This window comes from Perna viridis, chromosome 5 (assembly GCF_037379345.1).
Source record: "Perna viridis isolate PV_CMFRI_1.1 ecotype Kerala chromosome 5, ASM3737934v1, whole genome shotgun sequence".
In the NCBI taxonomy this organism is placed as follows: domain Eukaryota; kingdom Metazoa; phylum Mollusca; class Bivalvia; order Mytilida; family Mytilidae; genus Perna; species Perna viridis.
This window is the reverse complement of record NC_142449.1, coordinates 20,966,063-20,988,302: the sequence shown is the minus strand read 5'-3', so window position 1 is coordinate 20,988,302 and position 22,240 is coordinate 20,966,063. Positions and strand designations below refer to the sequence as shown.

At 32.0% G+C, this 22,240-nt stretch overlaps 1 protein-coding gene across 1 annotated transcript in view; it reads left to right on the top strand.

Annotated features, from left to right (window-relative positions):
- The window catches only part of LOC148616463 (WD repeat-containing protein 89-like), a 35,416-nt gene that overhangs the window by 8,615 nt on the left and 4,561 nt on the right, over positions 1 to 22,240 (top strand). The window contains exons 3-11 of the mRNA XM_088583523.1: positions 199 to 284; positions 1,237 to 1,321; positions 2,162 to 2,211; positions 3,156 to 3,270; positions 4,324 to 4,387; positions 6,190 to 6,321; positions 8,070 to 8,147; positions 9,715 to 9,759; positions 22,151 to 22,227. Of these exons, the coding sequence (XP_088439649.1) occupies positions 199 to 284; positions 1,237 to 1,321; positions 2,162 to 2,211; positions 3,156 to 3,270; positions 4,324 to 4,387; positions 6,190 to 6,321; positions 8,070 to 8,147; positions 9,715 to 9,759; positions 22,151 to 22,227 (732 nt within the window). The remainder of the gene's footprint in view (positions 1 to 198; positions 285 to 1,236; positions 1,322 to 2,161; positions 2,212 to 3,155; positions 3,271 to 4,323; positions 4,388 to 6,189; positions 6,322 to 8,069; positions 8,148 to 9,714; positions 9,760 to 22,150; positions 22,228 to 22,240) is intronic.

The following is a 22,240-nucleotide window of genomic DNA, read 5'->3' as shown; positions in this document are numbered from 1 at the left end:
TATATAATTCATCAAACTTGTAAATTTATTTCTTGAATTATTACAGTTCAAAAATGTCAGAACTGAGAAGCATCTTTTATTAGTAGTCATGCATAAGTTCAAATCCATAAGATAATGATTAATAAAGCACAAAAAGTGATAAATGGTAAATAAATATTAATATGATGGCTGAAATTGTTGTTTCTTTTTTATTTGCAGGAGTGATACCCTTGCAGCGACAAGTAGTAACAAATTCATAAGATTATTTAGTTACAGTAATTTAACAACAAAAGGATGCATTGAAGGTAGGTGTATCCATCAGCCTATAGGTGTAATCAGAATCCTGTAAGAAATAGGTGTATTTAAAATCCTATAAAAGGTAGGTGTATTCAAAATCCCTTAGAAGAAAGATATATTCCATATACCAGAGAAGGTATGTTTATTCAAAATCCTATAGAACAATGTAGAAGGTAGGTGAACTCAACATCCGATAGACAGTAGGAGTGTTCAAATTCCTATAGAAGGCAGGTGCATCTTAGACCCTATAAATGCTAGGCATATTTCATAGTTGTTAGGTATATTCAACATCCCAAAGATGGTAGGTGTATTTCATATCCTTTAGAAAGTAGGTATATCTAAAATCCTATATGAGGTAGGGGTATTTAAAATCTTAAAGATGCTAGATACATTTCGTAGAAAGTAGATGGCCTAACATTCAGTCTTTCAAGCTGATAATTTGGAAGGTTGGGATATATGTAATCTCAACCATCTATAGCTTTATATTAACAGTTGATAGGTAGTTAAAAAGAAAATTGTCGATAGAGATCTGAAGTTTATGATCTGTATTTGCTAGACCAAGTGTAAAATACAAATTTTATTGATTTCAATAGAAATTAATTCTTAAGAGTTTTGGATTCTTTACCAGGTTGCACTCATGCAAATAGGCTGACAGAATGATGAATGCCGATCATGCGGACAGGCAGGGAAAATATTTTTGAAACATTTTTCTTAGCAACTACAGCCACTAGATATTTGGTATACAACTTCAGTATGGGGTCCGATATCATGGAATGCTATTTTAGGTCTGTTGCACTTCTATTCCCTGTTTACCGACTTGGTATGTTTTATGGCAACTTGGCAATTTTTGTCTGTGACCCATTTCTTTTTTCTTATTAACATGAACTTCTTCTGTGTGCACTATCACTACTATATTTAATATTGCACTATGTTTTTTATAAATAGAGATGCTTATTACAGGTCATGACGATGTTATAACTGGTGTAAAATTTGCCCACACAGAGAGTGATATGCTGTTCTCTTCTTCAGAAGATAAAACAATTAAGTAAGTTCTAATATATTATACACAATGTAATTTGTATAGAAATAGGAGATGTGGTATGATTGCCAATGTGACAGTGATGCAACAAAAGCCACGCAACAAACTCAGGTCTTTTTCCCCCTTACCAGTTTTCATATAGGAATAAATTCAGTGAAAAAACTCTCATTGCTTTCAATTCAAACCCCATTTCTAAGGTATGCCCTTGTAAATAAATTAAACCTTTAGAAATCAAGAAATGTTGATTTGTTGCTGAAAGGTTCTTGACACCAGTAATCGTTTTAAAACTTTCAAAGCATAGTGTCATGCAGCATTTTTTGCTATTTGCTTTTTTATACAATGAGAGAAAACTTGATACCTTTGTACACATACAACATGCATTTTTCACCAATCTTCTTGCAATTTTGGCGACATATCTTTTATTTTAAAATTCAAAAGTGTGCTTATCTCTGAGAAAATAATGAAAATCAACAGATAAAGAATAAAAGTTTTGATCTCCCCTTATAGGCCTGATTTTACCATAAAATATAATTATTAACAGTGTTTTATTCTCATATCAAAGTGAAAATTAAACTGAACTGCTTTAACTTTTTTTTATCTTCAGCTGCTGTTCTAAAAAAATAATGGTGACACTTCTTGATAACGATTGACACTGTGTAATTTTGTATTTGTTACAGTGATTGATAACATGTACTTTACTTTCAATTTTAGTGATTGAATTACATTTATTACATATCATGTTATTTATAGTAACAGTGTGGTTTTGTTTGAATGCCTACAGAATACATTTACTTAATTGTAGATGTTGTAATTACTTGTTAAATTCTTATAACTTCCTTTATGCAGGTGCTGGGATGTGAGGTCTGATACCAAGAAACCTGTTGCTGTTTTAGAAGGTAGGTGGTGAATCAGATTACAGTAAAACAACAGCAGAGCTTCAGCTCTAGTTTCCCTATACTGTTAGTTAGGCCAAAGAATAATATGTCTGTATCCTGATACCCTACACATCCAAATGTGCCACATATGATAATCATATGGTGGTCGATTCATGTGATAATGACATGGTAATAATATGATATGATATGATAGTCATATGATTATCATATTATGTTCATATATTAATGTCTTATCTCAGCTCCCTAAGGATGGATTGATTTCATATTTGGTGCTTGGCTTTATATAGATAGGGCTTATGTTTAAAAGTTTAAGCATTGTCCAAGATCAACTCCTGGGTTCTTGGGACTTTGCCTTTTTTCGTTATATGGAATGAAAGTGAAAATTTTAGTCACAAAATTCTCAGGTCCCATTAGATGGCTTGGTTTCAAATTTGATGTATTGCTTTATATTGATGCGGCATATGCTGTAAGCAGTTTTGGTTGCTGTTTGATATCAGCTTCCTGTATGAGCGGGGGCATACATAGCATTACAGTGTACAAGTATACAACTGCATGTTTTCACCAGTTTTACATTAGTTCATGTTTACAGGTTACAAGGAGAGCGGTAATATTTTCACCAGTTTTGATATTGGTTCATGTTTTACAGGTTACGAGGAGAGCGGTAATATTTTTACCAGTTTTGATATTGGTTCATGTTTACAGGTTATGAGGAGAGCGATAATATTTTCACCAGTTTTGATATTGGTTCATGTTTACAGGTTACGAGGAGAGCAGTAATATTTTCACCAGTTTTGATACTGGTTCATGTTTTACAGGTTACGAGGAGAGCAGTAATGTTTTCACCAGTTTTATTTTCACCAGTTTTGTAATTGGTTCATGTTTTACAGGTTATGAGGAGAGCAGTAATATTTTCACCAGTTTTGTTATTGGTTCATGTTTTACAGGTTACGAGGAGAGCAGTAATATTTTCACCAGTTTTGATGTAAGTTGTAATGACAGGGTGATATGTGCTGGATGTGCTCAGAGTAAAAAAACAGAAGAAGTCCATCTACTTTTCTGGTATTATTTCTATGTTGAATATTAAGTCATATTTACTTGTACCGGGTAATGATAACAATATTCCTTAATGCACTTCTACATGAACATATAATGCTCAACTTTTCCATGAAATTCCATAAAAATCTCTTCAGCAGTTTAGGAGGAGTTGTGCTTATGAAGTTTTAATATGTAAACCTATAAATTAGAATATCTCCCGTAGGAGTCCTTTGACTATAATTATATTTTCTTTCAAGACTTTAAAACTAACAAAAAAGATTAAAAAATGACTTTCAAATTAAAACATATATTATATTTATAAAAGAAAAAGATGAAAAAACAATATGAAAGTAAATATAATGTTAAACTATACTCAATCGATCAATCAATAGTTTCGATTTTCCAATATACATTAAAAACAACAGTTTGTGTAGAGTTCAGATGAAAAAATAAAGTTACTTTAAAGTGATATTTCTTCAAGTCTATCAGATCTTTTCCAAAGGTTTATCATTTTTAGATTTTGCTCGGTGGTCCCTTATCAGGGACTTGCCTGGATTTGCCGAAGACCTTAATCCTTGCTGAAAATCTTGTGCCTAGATTTTATAATTGTTAATTCAGAAATTATTGTATGCATTAGTTATTGTAGATTTATTATTCTAGTCTAAATGCGAATTTTGTTTCACGGTTGTGAGAAAATGTCCACGTACTTTGTGTGAAAAATTTCATAATGCAAGTTTGTAGTATTAGGATATTATGGTTTTATTTAAACATAAATCCAAAATAGTTAATACAGTCAGAGATCACCAAAATGTCTTTAACAAGTATAAGCACATCTTTTAGTAAGCTCTGAAAGATCCTGACAATAAAAGTAGTGAAGTCCACATTAACAGAATGATGACAACTCCTCAAAACTAAAAAGTCAATTGTGAATTTAAGATGGTCATATTTTTCCTAACAATTAAAACATTGCAATCATTTCTGAATATACTTCTTGCTAAACCTCTGGCTAACATGCTAAGATAAAGAACAAATACAACTGATCGTCATTCTTTTTTTTCTGATTGTAATATTTTTCAGGGACAGAAGAAATAATGAGTTATTAGGTTGTTACAGTGACTCACATCAGGACGATATTACACAGGTATGTATTGTGAGTTATTGGGTTGTTACTGTGACTCACATCAGGACGATGTAACAGAGGTATGTATTGTGAGTTATTAGGTTGTTACTGTGACTCACATCAGGACGATGTAACAGAGGTATGTATTGTGAGTTATTAGGTTGTTACTGTGACTCACATCAGGACGATGTAACAGAGGTATGTATTGTGAGTTATTAGGTTGTTACAGTGACTCACATCAGGACGATATTACACAGGTATGTATTGTGAGTTATTGGGTTGTTACAGTGACTCACATCAGGACGATATTACACAGGTATGTATTGTGAGTTATTAGGTTGTTACAGTGACTCACATCAGGACGATATTACACAGGTATGTATTGTGAGTTATTGGGTTGTTACAGTGACTCACATCAGGACGATATTACACAGGTATGTATTGTGAGTTATTAGGTTGTTACTGTGACTCACACCAGGACGATGTAACAGAGGTATGTATTGTGAGTTATTAGGTTGTTACTGTGACTCACATCAGGACGATATTACACAGGTATGTATTGTGAGTTATTAGGTTGTTACTGTGACTCACATCAGGACGATGTAACAGAGGTATGTATTGTGAGTTATTAGGTTGTTACTGTGACTCACATCAGGACGATGTAACAGAGGTATGTATTGTGAGTTATTAGGTTGTTACTGTGACTCACATCAGGGTGATGTTTAACAGGTATGTATTGTTTCACTTTGACATGGAATATAATGTATGAATATGGTTTTTTTTTACTGTTTTTTGAACTTCTGATCCATAAGTTTGTCCAAAGATAATTATTTAAAACCTTTTGTAATTAGAAGAAAAATGAAGACATACAATATTTTGAAATGTGAAAAAATGAAATAAGTATTTCATTTTTTTAAAGGGGAAAGCAAGTTCAGGATCTGCTCAAGTCTGTCTGTCTGTTCTTTTGTCTGTCACAATGAGGGTTTCATACTTTGTAATATGTACATAAAAAAGTATGTAGTTATTATAATCCAAATTTTACACAGAGTCGTTATTTATATGCATATTGAAGATATCTTCTTCCTTTAATGGCAAATATATTTCTTAAATGTACATTTTTAGTATGTTTAACTTTTTTGTCACTCTATGATTGGGACGAAACTTTGTGATATCTGTAACTCAATAATGACTGAACAGATATATTTCAAATATTGTACAGTGGGTAAAATATGTATTTATGATGTTCACCTCCTTTTGTGAACAATCTTTACAGATATTTAATGCAATGCTATTATTCTACTTGTGGAACTTTGCAATTTTTTCAGCAGTGTATGCTGCTATTACTGCATACTTCATATAATTATACCCCACTCAACAAGTGGGTGGTATATTTGAATCACTTTGTCTGTCTGTGTTTCCATCCCTCATTTCATCTGTCCATCTGTCCAAATTCTTCACAATCATATTGGCTCCCAATGTATGGATTGATTTCAAATTTCAAAATGTGTGGCTTTATGTAGATGGGGGCATATATTGTAAGAAATTTTGGGTGTGATCTCATAACAAGTTCCTGTTTTGTGGGACTTAGCCATTTTTCATGTTATGGAAAGATATAGAAAATTTTTGTCATAAGAAATCTCACATCCCAAAAGTTTGACTGATTATAAATTTGTTGCTTGGCTTAATATAGATAAAACATATGTAGTAAGTGATTTTGGGTGCTTAATATAGATGGGGTTAATAATGAGAATGATTTGATTGCATTTCTCATGTATTTTTCTGTTGTAAGAAATGAATAAATTAAAACTTGTTTTTCCTTGAAGGTTTGTTTCCATCCAACAAAACGAGATAGCCTGTCGACTGGATCTACTGATGGTTTAGTTTGTGTGTTTGATATAGGCCAACCCTCTGAAGATGATGCTATACTATTGACATTGAACTCAGAATCTTCTGTGGTAAGACTTAAATAAAAACAGATAAAGACCTAAATAAAAATCAGACACAGGTGATTCATTCATATCAAAAACTTACTAAATTCAGTTTTATTTCTCACTCAGAAGCAGTAACAGTCCACATGTCCAGTCTAAGGTGGTCACTCAGAAGCAGTAACAGTCCACATGTCCAGTCTTAGTTGGTAACTCAGAAGGAGTAACAGTTCACATGTCCAGTCTTAGTTGGTCACTCAGAAGCAGTAACAGTCCACATGCCCAGTCTTAGTTGGTCACTCAGAAGGAGTAACAGTCCACATGTCCAGTCTTAGTTGGTCACTCAGAAGCAGTAACAGTCCACATGCCCAGTCTTAGTTGGTCACTCAGAAGGAGTAAAAGTTCACATGCCCTGTCTTAGTTGGTCACTCAGAAGCAGTAACAGTTCACATGCCCAGTCTTAGTTGGTCACTCAGAAGCAGTAACAGTCCACATGTCCAGTCTTGGTTGGTCACTCAGAAGCAGTAACAGTCCACATGTCCAGTCTTGGTTGGTCACTCAGAAGCAGTAACAGTCCACATGCCCAGTCTTAGTTGGTCACTCAGAAGCAGTAACAGTCCACATGCCCAGTCTTAGTTGGTCACTCAGAAGCAGTAACAGTCCACATGCCCAGTCTAAGTTGGTCACTTAGAAGCAGTAACAGTCCACATGTCCAGTCTTAGTTGGTCATTCAGTTGTTACATTTTTCAAAAAGAATTTTATCAATTGTATGTGAAATTTGCTCTTTGCAAGAGTTGTGGTTCTTGATTTATATGATTTATGTGGTAGATGAATGTTTGTTTTTTTTTAATGCAGATCTGAATACAGAAAGGACTATCGTTTTGTAAAATATAATGTATGTATGTAGACAAAAAAAATTAATGTTTTGTCGACTTTTTTCACACTGTTTCAATTTAATATGGATTGGTTCTTTTAATACAGACAGGACTATCACTATATGATGTTTTGTGGATATTTCTGCACACTGTTTGAATTTAATATGGATTGTTGCTTTTATTAATCTGATCTATTTTTTTCTGATATTAATACCCATCCTTCTAAGGACAGAAGGTATACTGCTTTAAACAAGTGTATTTATGTTGTTTAAAACAAAATTTTCAGTCAGATTTCTCCTGTACTTCACAGTAGTGGTTAACTTTTGAAGTACTTCTCTGTCTAAGAATCGGACAAAATGTATATAAGGTGTGGCAGATGAAGGAAAAAGCACAGATTTTATTGCATTAACCAATTCGTTATACATGATAACCACCAGAAATAACCATCAAAGTATTTGTAAAATTTGCCTTTTTAAGATATTGATAGGTCAAATATAATCATAAAAACACTATGGAAAAATGGTGGTTGTTTTCTATATGTACTGAATATATTTTAGGCAAAAATGACTAAATTTGGGAAAATGATGTGCCAACCATTGCCTGATTCTTACACAAAATGGTACTTAAAACATCTTTCTTAGGGTATGCAATATGATATGAATTAGGACCCAGATGTCATCAGCTCTCAGCAGGGATATCTTTAAGGATGAACAACTCACAAGACATCTTGTTTTCACTACCTGCATTTTCACTGAAGATAAAATACTAGGAACATTTCTCCTATTTGGATAGTGAAAATAAGTACATGTTATAGTAAACAGTTGTGAAAATTGATTTGATAACAGAAAGTTCAGGTAATTACTGATGTTTTTAGTGATTTTGTTTTATTTATTGTCATTACAGAACAAGATAGGTTGGTATGGCGATAATCTTTACTGTGTAACACATATAGATACATTTCATGTTTGGGATACCCAAAAGGTAAGTTAAACCATCCTTTATTGAAATTTCATTGTACATGTATCATTTTTAATTTGCCTGGAAGAAATGATAGAACAGTCTATTAGATTTCATAATATAAGTTAACTACTGCTTTTGATACATCAAATACTTATAAAATATTGAAATTTTCTGATGGTATAGGATTGTGTTGGTTTGGCTTCAGCCTCTTGTGAAAATACTTAGGGTTTAGTTTGCACATGTTAAGGGCCAAACTTTATGTAGATTAACATGTCTTTTACCCCATAATTAATGTATATGGCTTTAGTTAAAGTGTGAAAAGAAGATTTTGAAGGAAATTCTCAAGCTGGATGAATTTTTTTTTTTAAATTGTCCATATCTTATTCCACTCTGACAACTGAAAGCATTATTTCAGTCGCTAAATTTCATGTATTTTGTCAAGTGATCATATTTTCACTGTTTCAAGAAATGATAAGCATTATATTGTGTCAGATGTATAGGGACTAGCAATGATAAGCGTTATATTGTGTCAGATGTATAAGGACTAGCAATGATAAGCGTTATATTGTGTCAGATGTATAAGGACTAGCAATGATAAGCGTTTTATTGTGTCAGGTGTATAGGGACTAGCAATGATAAGCGTTGTATTGCGTCAGATGTATAAGGAATAGCAATGATAAGCGTTATATTGTGTCAGATGTATAGGGACTATCAATGATAAGCGTTATATTGTGTCAGATGTATAGGGACTATCAATGATAAGCGTTATATTGTGTCAGATGTATAGGGACTATCAATGATAAGCGTTATATTGTGTAAAATTTTTAGGGACTACCTATGAAATATTTGATCAAGTTAAATTTTCAGGGGCAGTCAATAAAATCATTGATAAAATTTAATTTTCAGGGGTAGTCAATAAATTCTTTGTTAAGTTAAATTTTTAGGGGCATTCAGTAAAATCTGTGATAAAATTAAATTTTCAGTGCTGTGAAGAAAATCATTGATGAAATTAAATTTTCATTCAGTAAAAACCTTGATAAAAATAAATTTTCAGGGACAGTCAATAAAATCCTTGATAAAATTGAATTTTCAGGGACAGTCAATAAAATCCTTGATATAATTGAATTTTCAGGGTAGTAAATAAAATCCTAGATAAAGTTTAATTTTCAGGTGCAGTCAATAAATTCTTTGATAAAATTAAATTTTCAGGGGCAGTCAATAAATTCTTTGATAAAGTTAAACTTTTAGGGGCATTGGGTAAAATCTTGATAAAGTTAAATTTTCAGGGGCTTCAATAAAATCATTGATAAAATTTAATTTTCAGGGGCAGTCAATAAGTTCTTTGATAAAGTAAAATTTTGAGGGACATTCAATAAAATCTTGAAATTTTAATTTTCAAGGGCAGTGAATAAAATCTTGATAAAGTTAAAATTTCAGGGGAACTGAATAAAATCTTGATAAAGTTAATTTTCAGGGGCAGTCAATAAAATCCTTGATGAAGTTGAATTTTCAGGGGCTGTGAACAAGATCTTTGATAGAGTTAAATTCTCAGGGGCTGTTTGTTAAATATGATTTGTTTGGTTTTCAGGAAGAAGATATTGTTAGCCTTACAGATGTTAAAGACAAATTTGAGGTATTTACTAAGACTATAATCACAGTACAAATATCCAACATTTGATTCAGTCAAACATTTCAGAGGATGCCCATGCAAAATGTTGGCAGTGATTGGCACATGACAAATTTTGTTTTTATCAAAAATGCATCCTTTCTCAAGGTTGAATGTTGGTTTTTGATTAACTGAATCGAGTAAAGAGAAATAGATTGCATGGAAAGCATTGAAATTCGTTTAAAAAGGGAGAAAATGTTATTTTGTATCTTTATTTTAAAAATACTGGAGATTTGCATGGTTGGATATCAACTTTCTGTACGAGTGCAGGTATGCCTAGTATGACAATGCACGCAACTTTATGTTTGATATGTGGCTTTTTATAAGATGGGGCTTTGATCTGTTGTTGTTGCTTCCTAATTTAAATTATTTTACAAGTGGGCAGGGTATATTTAGCTCCACAATGAATGAAAGTTCATGTTATACCGAGCATCGCATGCGAGGCTAACAGTAGACATTCAGTCAAACTAGAATAGGTATCAGACAGGCTTTTCCAGCAGTGCTAGAGGTTGTCTGGCAAGCTATTTTCTGACTTGGTGCCATCCATTGGGGTATAGAGAAATGGAATTCCAACCTCTTATGTCATAGGAGTATCAGAATGGCCTGCATAAATGGGTCAGGGATTTGAATTCAAAGTGCAAGTAGCCTTTAAATTGATTTGAAATTAAAATATGCAATTCAAAAACCAGGAAATAATGAAAATAGAATTATTTACAGTATCTTGATCTAGTATGCTGAATGATTTCTTTAAAAAATGGACAGCCATTTACCTATCCTTTCTCATCCCTTTCAGCCATCGTCCCTTTTTCAATAATACCTTAACAAATGTAAAAAAAAAGTGTATACAAGTGCAATGCTCCTTTGTAAACTGTGTCTAACTCATATTATATGGATACTTTCATGGGCAGATTATTCAATATACGGATTTTACATGTCCCAAGTCTAAGTATATGGGATAAAAGAGCATTTCTTGTATCAGTCTTGAAATTAATTGATAATGAATATTATAGTTTGATTTTGTCAAAAACTATTGATGTTGGCCACTCCAGTGATATACTCTTAGCAATACACGTTTTCAAATTGTGTATTATTATTGATGTGAAATTAAAATGTTTTGACAGAAGAGCAAGTTTATATCATTTCATAAGTTGATTGATTGATTGATTAATTCTTGGGGTCTTAACTCCCAAGCAGCAATATTTCAGCTATATTCAGACAATGAACATGAAATGGATGATAAAAGGAACATGAAATGATGATGATGATGATATGAAAAATGGGATGAGACACAAAGACAGTAGGGTCGAGAAATTTTGACTGCCACTTTAAATAGGGAGGGATGGGTAGGGTCAGGCAATTTAGCCTCCTGTAATGGAGGGCAAAGGTTACTACTACTATCAAATACCAAGGTGGGGTTCTTTAACACGGTGCATCACTATGGTTTGCTGTCAGGTTTTCTGTATTATAGCAACATGCCATGGGTACCTCATTCCAGCACCTGGGGCACTCAGCCTAGTTGCTCTGTGGGCAGAGTGCCCTTGCCCCGGCCAGGGTTCTGAGCACTATTTAGTTGCCTTTTCTGACAAGCTTAACGCTGCTGCGGGCCTATTTTTGGTCACATGGACCATTAGTAGATAATTACGGCTTGAAATTCTCATTAGTTGACCTTGATATGCTACTGAAGGGAATATTTTTACACATAATTGTTTTAAATTTTAACTTCAACATGCTAAAATTTAGCACATCTTTTGGCCACCAACCAGTTAGTTAGACATGTGATTGATATGTACCTTGAAATCTGACTGCTAAATTATTCAAAGTATTTAGGTAGATCATACCTTTTTACACTGAGCATTCAGTCTTCTTACAAAACTATACATACATATATGTATATATTTTCAATGAATTACTTATGTTAAAATGATGGAAAAAAAGTATGTTTGAATTATTTTTTATAAACATTTGAAATAAAATATTGCATGGTACAGTTACAAGCATTAATTGAATAGAGCCTCCTTTAAGAGGAGATAACTAATGGGAAAATTGTCAATAAAAATAAAATAATGGACATTGTAAGGTTTTTTTTTAATATTACAAATAAAAGTTTGGCGACTCCCAATTTTCTTTTTGAAACATTAAACTATGTCAGTTTTAAAGTGTTCTTTATAAAAATTTATATGAAATTTTATCTACCAGTTTTTGATAGTTTGCAAAGTAAACAGAATCCATGTAAAAATTGCGTTTTATTGGCTCAATTATCTCATAATCAAGATAGGTAACCTACATAATGTAGGTTTTTACTTTAAAATCTGAGAGTATGTTCATTCAAGGTAATCTTTCAGAAAAACTGGCAAAATTTATCTGCTAGATATTTTAGGTATTATCTACCTGAAATAGAAGCTGCCTTCATTTGCAGTTCAAAATATTGATCATTAAAAACTTCTTTCATCTCAGTAAATTGAATTTAATATTTTGTTCTTTTTCAATAGAATTAAAAGACTTGTATTTTTTACATGATTGAAATTTAGTTGATGATTTTCTGAAACATGCAGTAAATTAATTATAGAATTACTATTATTTTTATGGTACTAAAAGCTATTTGCATGCTTAATGTCATATAAATTCCATAGTGTAATTTCCTTTCTAGAGATTTTTTATTGTTTAAGGTTAGGGGAGATAACTCTGTTTACCTTGCTAGAAAATCTATATGTTGATGGCAGATAGATGATGATTATTCCTGAAAATTTACCTGCATGATATATTCCTCCTAACTGTATCATATATATTGACTCTTAAACATTATTTTTTGCATTCTTAATGCTTTTTTTTCATAAGTTATTGGCTACTAAGGTCGTTTGCAGGTTAAATATGTATACACGTGTACAAAATGTTTATTCAATTCTCGGTTCCTGTGATTGATGTTGGGAGTTTTTATACAACTACAAAGATTTTGAGGTTGTATAATGGCATCACCCTGTCATCCTTGGTGTTGTAACAATTGGCATCTGTTAACTTTCATTTACATGAATTTATGGTAACTCGAGTAAAACTCGATTTTTAAACAATTTTAGTTTTTAGAGATTTTTGCCTCACCCCCTTTTGAAATAAGGAGCAAATAGGGAGAAATAGGCATTGTATTTAGAACTGATATTGTTAATTGATAATCTGATTTAGATGATTCTCTCTGTCAATGTAGTCTGTTTGAAATTCTGTTTTACACATTTTTTCACATAATACACTTATCTTTAACCATTTTGGAATAATACAGATCTGAAATCCATACCCATTTTTGAATAATAGGGGTTCGAAATCCATATGTGCCAAGTGTCACTTTTTGTGGGGGGATTTACCCCATGACATATACAAAATTTATATTTAAAGAGCAATATTGACCATAATTTGAAACCAAACATTTAAATAAGTAATGCATTAGGTTTGTTTTGTTGTGATAAATTTGGAAAACCACTTTTTGATGAATTGAAGGCCCATACAAAGATTTTTTAGGGTTCTGAGAACTATGAAATTCATAAAATCCTTAGATTCCTGATGGAAATTTTTGTATGTGATTTTTTCTATTATATTTCGAATATTTCTAAGGTTTTTGAGTTATAGGGATCAAAGGCAAAGATCTTTGATGAGAACCCTTTAAGAAGGACCTTTCAACTTTAACTGAATTTCAAATTTTGTGCACTATTGTTTCTTAACCACTTGTTGTATCCATAATGAACTGTAAATTCTTATGTTTAAGTATGTAATAAACAAATATTGTGTCTTCACTTGCCCAGAGTGAACAGAGATCAACATGCTGTGGTCCTATTATGCTGCACTTTGTAAAGCTCTTTATTTTCAGATGTCATTAACACGTTTTGCAGTTCTGGCTTTGATGAGGTAATATTAATGTCAAGAGAAAGGACTCTAATGCAATGTGTACCAGGGTAGTCCAAAGCATAATTCCACACTTGGTAGACAATACATTTGGTTTTATATCTTCAAACCCATTCATATTTCCACACTGTTCATCATTATTACTAGAAATATTGATATTTATCATGAGGTTCCCTCTTTTTGGGTATTTTGAATATGAATTACTGTAATTTGATTGTTTATTTCTCATCTGGGCAAGATAGCTTATTTTCCATAAACTAACTTGGCACTGTGATGTCAAAATCACCCGCAATTAATCCAAACTAAATAAGGCTTTGATAAATCTTAATTATACCCCACACAGTCTGTCAGTCCATCAGTCCATCTTCAGTTTTCCGCACTTTTTTTTAAATGCTTGCAGATATTGACATGATTTTTGGTGTATAAGTTCACCATGATAAGTACATGTCAAGTTTAACTTTTGTTCCCCTCCAATGATTTTACTGAAATTATGGGCCTTGAACTTTTTTTCTAAACACTTACAGATATTGACATTATTTTTAGTATGTAGATGCACAATGATAAGTTACAGGGACAAGTTTATGTTTGGTTCCTTTCCCATGATTTTTACTGAAATTACGGGCCTTGAACTTAGCTAAATTCACAGAAATAGCTGTTTTTCAGACTTTTTTCTCTAAGCGCTTGCAGGCTATGACATGATTTTTAGTATATAAGTTCACCATGATAAGTTACAGATCAAGTGTATGTTTTGTTCAGCTACCATGATATTTACTTTGGATTAATTAAAACTTAAAGAAATTGTAGTCTTGAGTTTTAAACTACCATTCTGAGTAAGAAGACAAAGAAATGACCATTTTCAAAAATCTTTTTTATATTTTATTTTGTTGCAGTCTTTTGTAATGCATGAAAAACACTCTAATTCATTTTTTATTGGGGTCTTTCTACATTGTATTTTTCTGACAAACAAATTTACTTCAGTATTCAACATTGGTTCGCGTGGGGTATGTGAGTGCACTCACTAAGGTTCTTTAATTTCTTGAATTGATAAATCAACTGAATATTGTGAATGTTTTTTTTTCATTCCCCTGTTGGCAACTTTCTCTAATGAGTACTGTAGGTTTGTACTCCATCCATCTGTCCATCTGTCATTTCAGCAAATTAGTTTTCTACACTGTTTTTTTTTCATGCTTCTAGATATTCATTTAATATTTGGTACATTGCTTAATATCCATATTACCTTGGTTCCCTTGATTACTCATCCATAACAGATTATGTTTGACTTTTGTACAGGTTTGTTGATTTTTTGCTGAGTTTCTGCAGTTTTTACCTGAACAAATTATGCATGAAGTTAGCATTCTGTTCTCATCAACAGATTTTTCTGCCAGAAGGGGAAAATCTACTCTCAAAATGATTTCTTCATTGACTTCAATTAAATGTGTGACACTTGAACAACACTACAGTCAAGATTGACATTTTCAATGCCATTTGATTAACTATGACTGGCTTTTCCTTTAGAGTAGGAGTAAATGATTAAATACAATACATTTTGTCTTACCAAGGTAAATCATACATAAATGTCATGTTAGTGAACTTGGCACATAGATCTGTAATATAGGGTTTATAAAACACTGTGGAACTATTTAACTTGATTGTTAACTGTAATCAAAATCCTGTAATGAATAATTGTATTGGCAACATGGATTGAAATATAACTGTCAACTTTTGGCCTTGGTATAGCGTGATGATAAGAATTATAGGTTCATGTGTATTGATCTGAGGCAGTAGGATTATTTGTTTTCATGGTATTTAAACTTCTGGCCTGTGGTAATAAGTATCTAGCTTTAATTCGGTCATTATTTATTTAACATGCTGTTACTTCATACCATTAGTAATACAAAAATATTTAAATGTGTTCTTGTAAAGTTCTATTGACCTTATAAGTATGTTTACCATAGTAATACTGATGTCAGTTTGGTTAGTTAGGGTGAGAGAGGTAAAAGTACTTGTATCAGATACAGTTAAACCTATCTAGACCAAACTCCTTCTAGACTTAAGAATTTGGTTCTATTTAGAAAGGTATTCAGTTTCCCATGGTTTAAAATACATTTCAGGAGGTAGACCTAGGGTAAGGCACATAACTCTTGAAATCAGTGATATGTTTGTATCATATTCAATTTCACCAAAGCCTGTCAAGCTTTTATTTGAAACAGAATAAAACCAGTTCAAGTTACTTTGATGCTTATATGTGATTGATATAAAATACTGAATACAAACGTTCCAATGAATATTCAAGGTTTTGTTTAGACAGGTTTCATTGTATCTACCAATTACAAACTAGTAGTGATTTTTGAAACTACAATGTAAACACTCAGGCTATGTTTGACTTTTTATATGAAGAATTTACTTAAGATTTGAATAAAAAAACTTTAAATACTGCTTTTAATGTCTTTCAGTTGAAGCTGTATAAGATTGTGTTAAGTATAGTTGATGTAGAGATTAACACATCTTTATTCTGCAATATTATATCTGTCCCTTATCAACCATTATGTCATGTCAGCAAAAAATGTCGATCCCTTATCAACCACAATGTCATGTAAGCAAAAAATATCAATCCCTTATCAACCATTGTGCTATGTCAGCCAAAACAAATACTATCTTTATAAAAGATAGCCCAAGCAGTAAAATTTGTTCTTTTTACTATAATTTTCTACATTTCATTCAGGAAATAACACATGGCACTGAATTTCAGTTTTCGACACAGTTTTTTCCAACGCCACTAAGTTATCAGTATTTGGCCAATAGGGAGCAGAATTGTGATCAGGTGACTTGATTTTCCATGGAAGATCATCTTTAAGGTCAAAGAGTAAAAAACAAAACTATACCGATCGCATTGGAAAAATGTCAACCCCTTTATCATCCATTGTGTTATGTCAGCAAAAATATGTCAAAATTTGCAGTTTTTATATACACATTGAAGATGAGCACCTCCTATTACAGAGAAATGTGGCAATTTTTTTCTGTTTTTATCTCGTTGAACTTAGCTATTTTTTTTGTGACTTTATCTTGTGGATAGTACTTTCTTTGTGTAATCTGTAACTCAAAATGTGTTTCATCAATTTAGTTCAAACTTTGCACATTGTTTTTAAAAATAAAACAAATGTGACAAAATGAATTTTTACCTATTGAACTTAGCCATTTGCTATAATAAGTACATAAATTATTTTCATTTTGAGAAAATATAGGTACTGCCTTTTTAAGCCCATCTGGCCAAAGGCCATGTGAACTATTGCCATCACTTGGCGTCCATCGTCGTCGTCATCCGTCGTCATCCGTCGTCATTGTTAACAATTATACAAAACTCTTCTCTTCTGAAACTACTGGACTAATTAGAACCAAACTTGGTATGAATGTTCCTTGGGGTATCCTGCATAGAACTGATTTGGGGATTTTTGATTCGTCGAAAAACTTTGGCTGCCGTTACTGAAAATAGAACATAGGGGTCAGACAGTAGTTTTTCACATATATCTCCTAAACCATTAGGTTTAGCTGAAATCTGACAGGGTAAAAGTATTCAGCATGATGAGATCTATTTCTGGTCAAATTTTCGTTTTAATCCGTTAAGCCATGTTGGAGTTATTGCCCTTTTTCAACGATTTTTGCTATTCTTAATGTTATTTCTTCCAAAAATCTTCTCCTCTGACACTACTTGACTAATTGAAACCAAACTTGGTATGAATGTTCCTTGGGGTATACTGCATAGAACTGTGGTGGGGATTTTTGATTCGTCAAAAAACATGGCCGCCGTTACTAAAAGTAGAACATATAGGTCAGACAGTAGTTTTTCACTTATATCTCCAAAACCGTTAGGTTTATCCAAATTCTTTCAATAGGTGAAATGATCCATATTACATATTATTAGGACAACAAAAGTCTTCAGACTCCTTGTAAGACTTATTGCCCTTGAAAGGGGAAAAATGACTTTTTTTTAATAGTTTTCAGTCAATATCTTGAAAACTATGATTGATTAAAAGAAACTTTCAATTGTTGAAAAGGTCTAGTGATAAGTCCTACCAAAGACTTTGTGAGTCAAAATTGTTGGACAACTTCTTGTTTAATTTATAGCCTTTGAAAGTCAAAATTCAACAAGGTGAGCGATTCAGGCTCTTGGAAGCCTCTTGTTTGCAAAGCGCCAATTTTTTTTTTTAATATATACTCAAAACATATTAGAACAATATCAGATCCTGCCTTTTTATTTTTTCTGATGGGCTGTCCTGTCCTTTTTATTTCTTGAAAGTACCAGTTTTCGTGGGTTTCACAAACCACAAAATTTGGTTCCGAAAGACATGATATTTCCATTTTATTTGTATGATGGAGTTCTAAATTCAACGAATTCAAGAATCTACGTACTGACGTTTTCATGTTAAACCATGATATCCATAAATAATTTTTTTTTTCAGTATATGATTATGATTGTGACACAATTCTTTACATGTTATTTGTCTTGTTTTATATATATATATACATTGTATATAGAAAAAAAGGTTTTCAATTGATTTATCAATTATAATTCTCCTTTCTATTTTACCAGATCTTTATGTGGTATAATACCTAATAAACATTTTATTATATAATCATAGAAATTTGATTAATTCATATTCCTTAATTTATTAAGTGAATACCTCTTATTTCAGATATAAAGAGTTCTTTAAATAAATATATATAACCGTTTGAAACCAATAGAATGAATGAAGTGACATTTCTTGGTGAACAAATCTTGGTTACATAAACATGATCAAAATGTACTTCAATACATTGAGGACATAACTTTTTGTAGGTTTAAACTGGTCAGTAGCTGGCATATCAATTAAATACTAATAGTCCTTTGTTTGTGTATTTGTGTAACATATAGTCATTTTTTTTATTTCTGTTTTTACAAGGTTATATTTTGGCATAGTGGCCAGATTTAAAAGGGGTAGAGTTGTAATCACAGCAAAGTACTTTAACCCTGTTAAAGCCTGCCATGTGGTGTGAGGGTTTCCCCATCGTTTATTGAAGACCCATGGGTGGCCTTGAGCTGACATTTTTTATCCTGGTGAAGTTGTCCCTTCCACTTATTCACCATATTCATATTCGTTACATTAATTATGTGTTGCTACACAACTAACTGCAGGAAAAAATAGCTCTAGAACTAGGTAGTCAACTTATAATATGTCAGGAGGTTTTACTAGTTCTGAAATATAGTTCTACATAGTACTCTGTCAAGTTATGTTGGAAAGCATGACTAGTACTGAAATATTGAACTAGGTACATGTAGTCAACTTATGTCTGAAAGTATTACAAGTACTGAAATATAGACAACTAAGTCAAGTAATGTTGGGAAGTATTAGGAAATATAGACTACAAATAGTCCTCAGTAATATTATGTAGGAAAGTATGACTTGCTCTGAAATATAGTATATGTACTACACAGTCAATTTATGTCAGAGATTATTAATTGTACTAAAATATAGTACTACTGAACTTAAAAATGGATAAGAAGAGGTCTGTAGGGTTAAGTACTTTGATTTAGTTTTTAAAGTACAAGACAAGTTTTCAGAGGTTTCCTTTTACCTCTTTTTTATTTATCATCATTTTAGTACTTTGATAAACAAATATGCTTTGTCATTTACTTTTGATCTTACAATATATGTTTAATTTAAAGGAGGTCATCATGTATCTGATTTATACCAAATGTGGTGAACTAACAAGCCATAGCCAGAAAATATTTAATCAATGTCCATTCTCAACATGACCAAATTAATTTAGACAAAATTCTAAACAAACCACCCAGACCTTTATCAATTGGTAACATGATATAGACTTTGATATATTATCAAGTACTGCATGAAGTATATTTCAGTCCTGACCGATATAGATTTTACCATGATAGTGACAGGCATTTATAATAAATTGAATTAAATTAAAATGCCAAAGTTTTGATTTAGTAATGTTCAATAAGTGTACTCCGCTTACCTTTTATAATGTCTCTTCTTTTTAAATGAATAAGCTATTGTGATAATTGAACCCATATGAATATTGGGTAGGATGATATTAAAATATGTATGTTAAAATAGTCTTTTAATAATTAATATTAAATAGGGAGAATATCAATTATTTCTTTATAGTACTAGTAGTCGTAACATATTAATATAGAAAAATCCAACAGGAGCTGACTCATGCATGCCATAAACCCTTCAAATGTACCGTTATTTCTCAATCAGAAACAGCTATAGACTATACAACAGGTCCTAGTTTGTTATTTGGTTATTGAACTTTTACAGATAGTAAATGAAATTATCCCTCTGCAAGAGTTATCTTTCTTGATTTGGTTGATTTAAGAGTGAGATGAGTGTATGGTTTTCAAAAGAAATACAGATCTGTATACAGAAAGTACTTTAGTTTGGCAGCAACCATTGATTTTCTGTGGGGGCAGGCTATTGATATTTTTTATGGGAAAAAAGTTTATTTTCAGAAAATGTGGAAAAATTATTTGACTAATCACTGGAGAAAAAAAAAATTGTTTTCGAAAAATGTGAAAGTTGCTATGCAGTAGTGAGATGACAATAAAAAATTGTTTTCAATAGATAATGAAACAATTTTTTAAATTTTTGATTGGCCCTGGAAAAAATTACAAATTATTTTTGCTCAAGGAAAAAAAAATTGTCAAAAGGAAAAATAAATAGGCCTACCCTCAGAGAATCAAATAGTTGCTGCCTTACATAAAAATATGGTTCATGTTGACCAAAAAAAGCATTGTTTGTTTGGTGGGTTTTCTACACCTTGTATAATCTCTACCATAAGCAGTTTCTGAATTTTATTTGGATATTGGTACTTAAATGAATATATTCTATCAACTCTTTGTTGCACTTACTTATATTGACCATTAAATGATTAATTAGGCTCAATGTATTCGTGAAAACATATAAAGAATAATTTATGACCACAGACACTGGCAACACCAGCGTAGGACTAACACTTAGTGATCACAATAACTCACATGGACCTTATAAACACCAGCGTAGGACTAACACTTAGTGATCACAATAACTCACATGGACCTTATAAACATCAGCGTAGGACTAACACTTAGTGATCACAATAACTCACATGGACCTTATAAACATCAGCGTAGGACTAACACTTAGTGATCACAATAACTCACATGGACTTTATAAACACCAGCGTAGGACTAACACTTAGTGATCACAATAACTCACATGGACCTTATAAACACCAGCGTAGGACTAACACTTAGTGATCACAATAACTCACATGGACCTTATAAACACCAGCATAGGACTAATACTTAGTGATCACAGCAACTCACGTGGACCTTATAAACATCAGCATTGGACTAACACTTAGTGATCACAGTAACTCACATGGACTTTATAAACATCAGCATAGGACTAACACTTAGTGATCACAGTAACTCATGTGGACCTTATAAACATCAGCATTGGACTTACACTTAGTGATCACAGTAACTCATGTGGACCTTATAAACATCAGCATAGGACTAACACTTAGTGACCACAATAACTCACATGGACCTTAGAAATGCATAAAATTCCACTAGAATTCAAACTTTCTTATTGATACATGTGGTATGTGTTATATTAACAAAAAGCAGAAAGTGATAATAAAAAAACATAAATAATACTAAATTCATAGTAGTACATATAATTTTACCCTTGCTCTTGCTCTTGAATACTTGAGGTATATGGTGATCCTGACCAGTGTCTATTCTTCTGTGTGTGCCTCCATTTATTCATTGTTTGCTCATTCCTCTGTCCCCACTATTTTTCGTTGATGTTGATATTTGATATTTTGACTGAAGTTTAATATATGTATGCAAAAACATATAGGCTTTCAACTGGTTTTATTTGACTGTTCATAACTCAGATAAATGGAGCAATTTAGGCAATCTCAGCCTAGTAATGTTATTAATTAGCACTCCAGCTAAGGATCATGCAAAATGTGATTCATGGGTAAAAAGCCTACATATTTTAATTTTTGATATTTTGTTTGAAATGTCATAGTAAACAGAAATAAATATGTGGTTTTTCATATAACCCGTGCTCTTTGGAGATAAAAATTATATAGAATGCACTGTAGATTTCAAAATTAAGGGAGATAACTCTGTAAATGGCACTCAAATACAATAGAATCTACTGTATTTTCAATGTCGATTATCTCCTAAGAGCAGGCAGATTTGAATGAATAATTACACATTTCATAGTATAGACCCATAAAACAACTTAATTACAAAAATAAAAATATGTAGCCTTTTTTGGGGTTTATCACATTTTTTCAGATTTTGCATGATTCTTACAAAGACTTAATTACTTATGCCTTGTATACACTGTGACAGAGCTAAAGCCCCTGATTGTCATCAGGAATGTTCATTAATAATACATATAATATATTTCAGGGAAAGAATGAAATAGATTATCTGGTAGATGGATTGGTTGTTAATGATCAACTGTGTTTATTGGCTGGAACTCATAGGTATGGTATTATT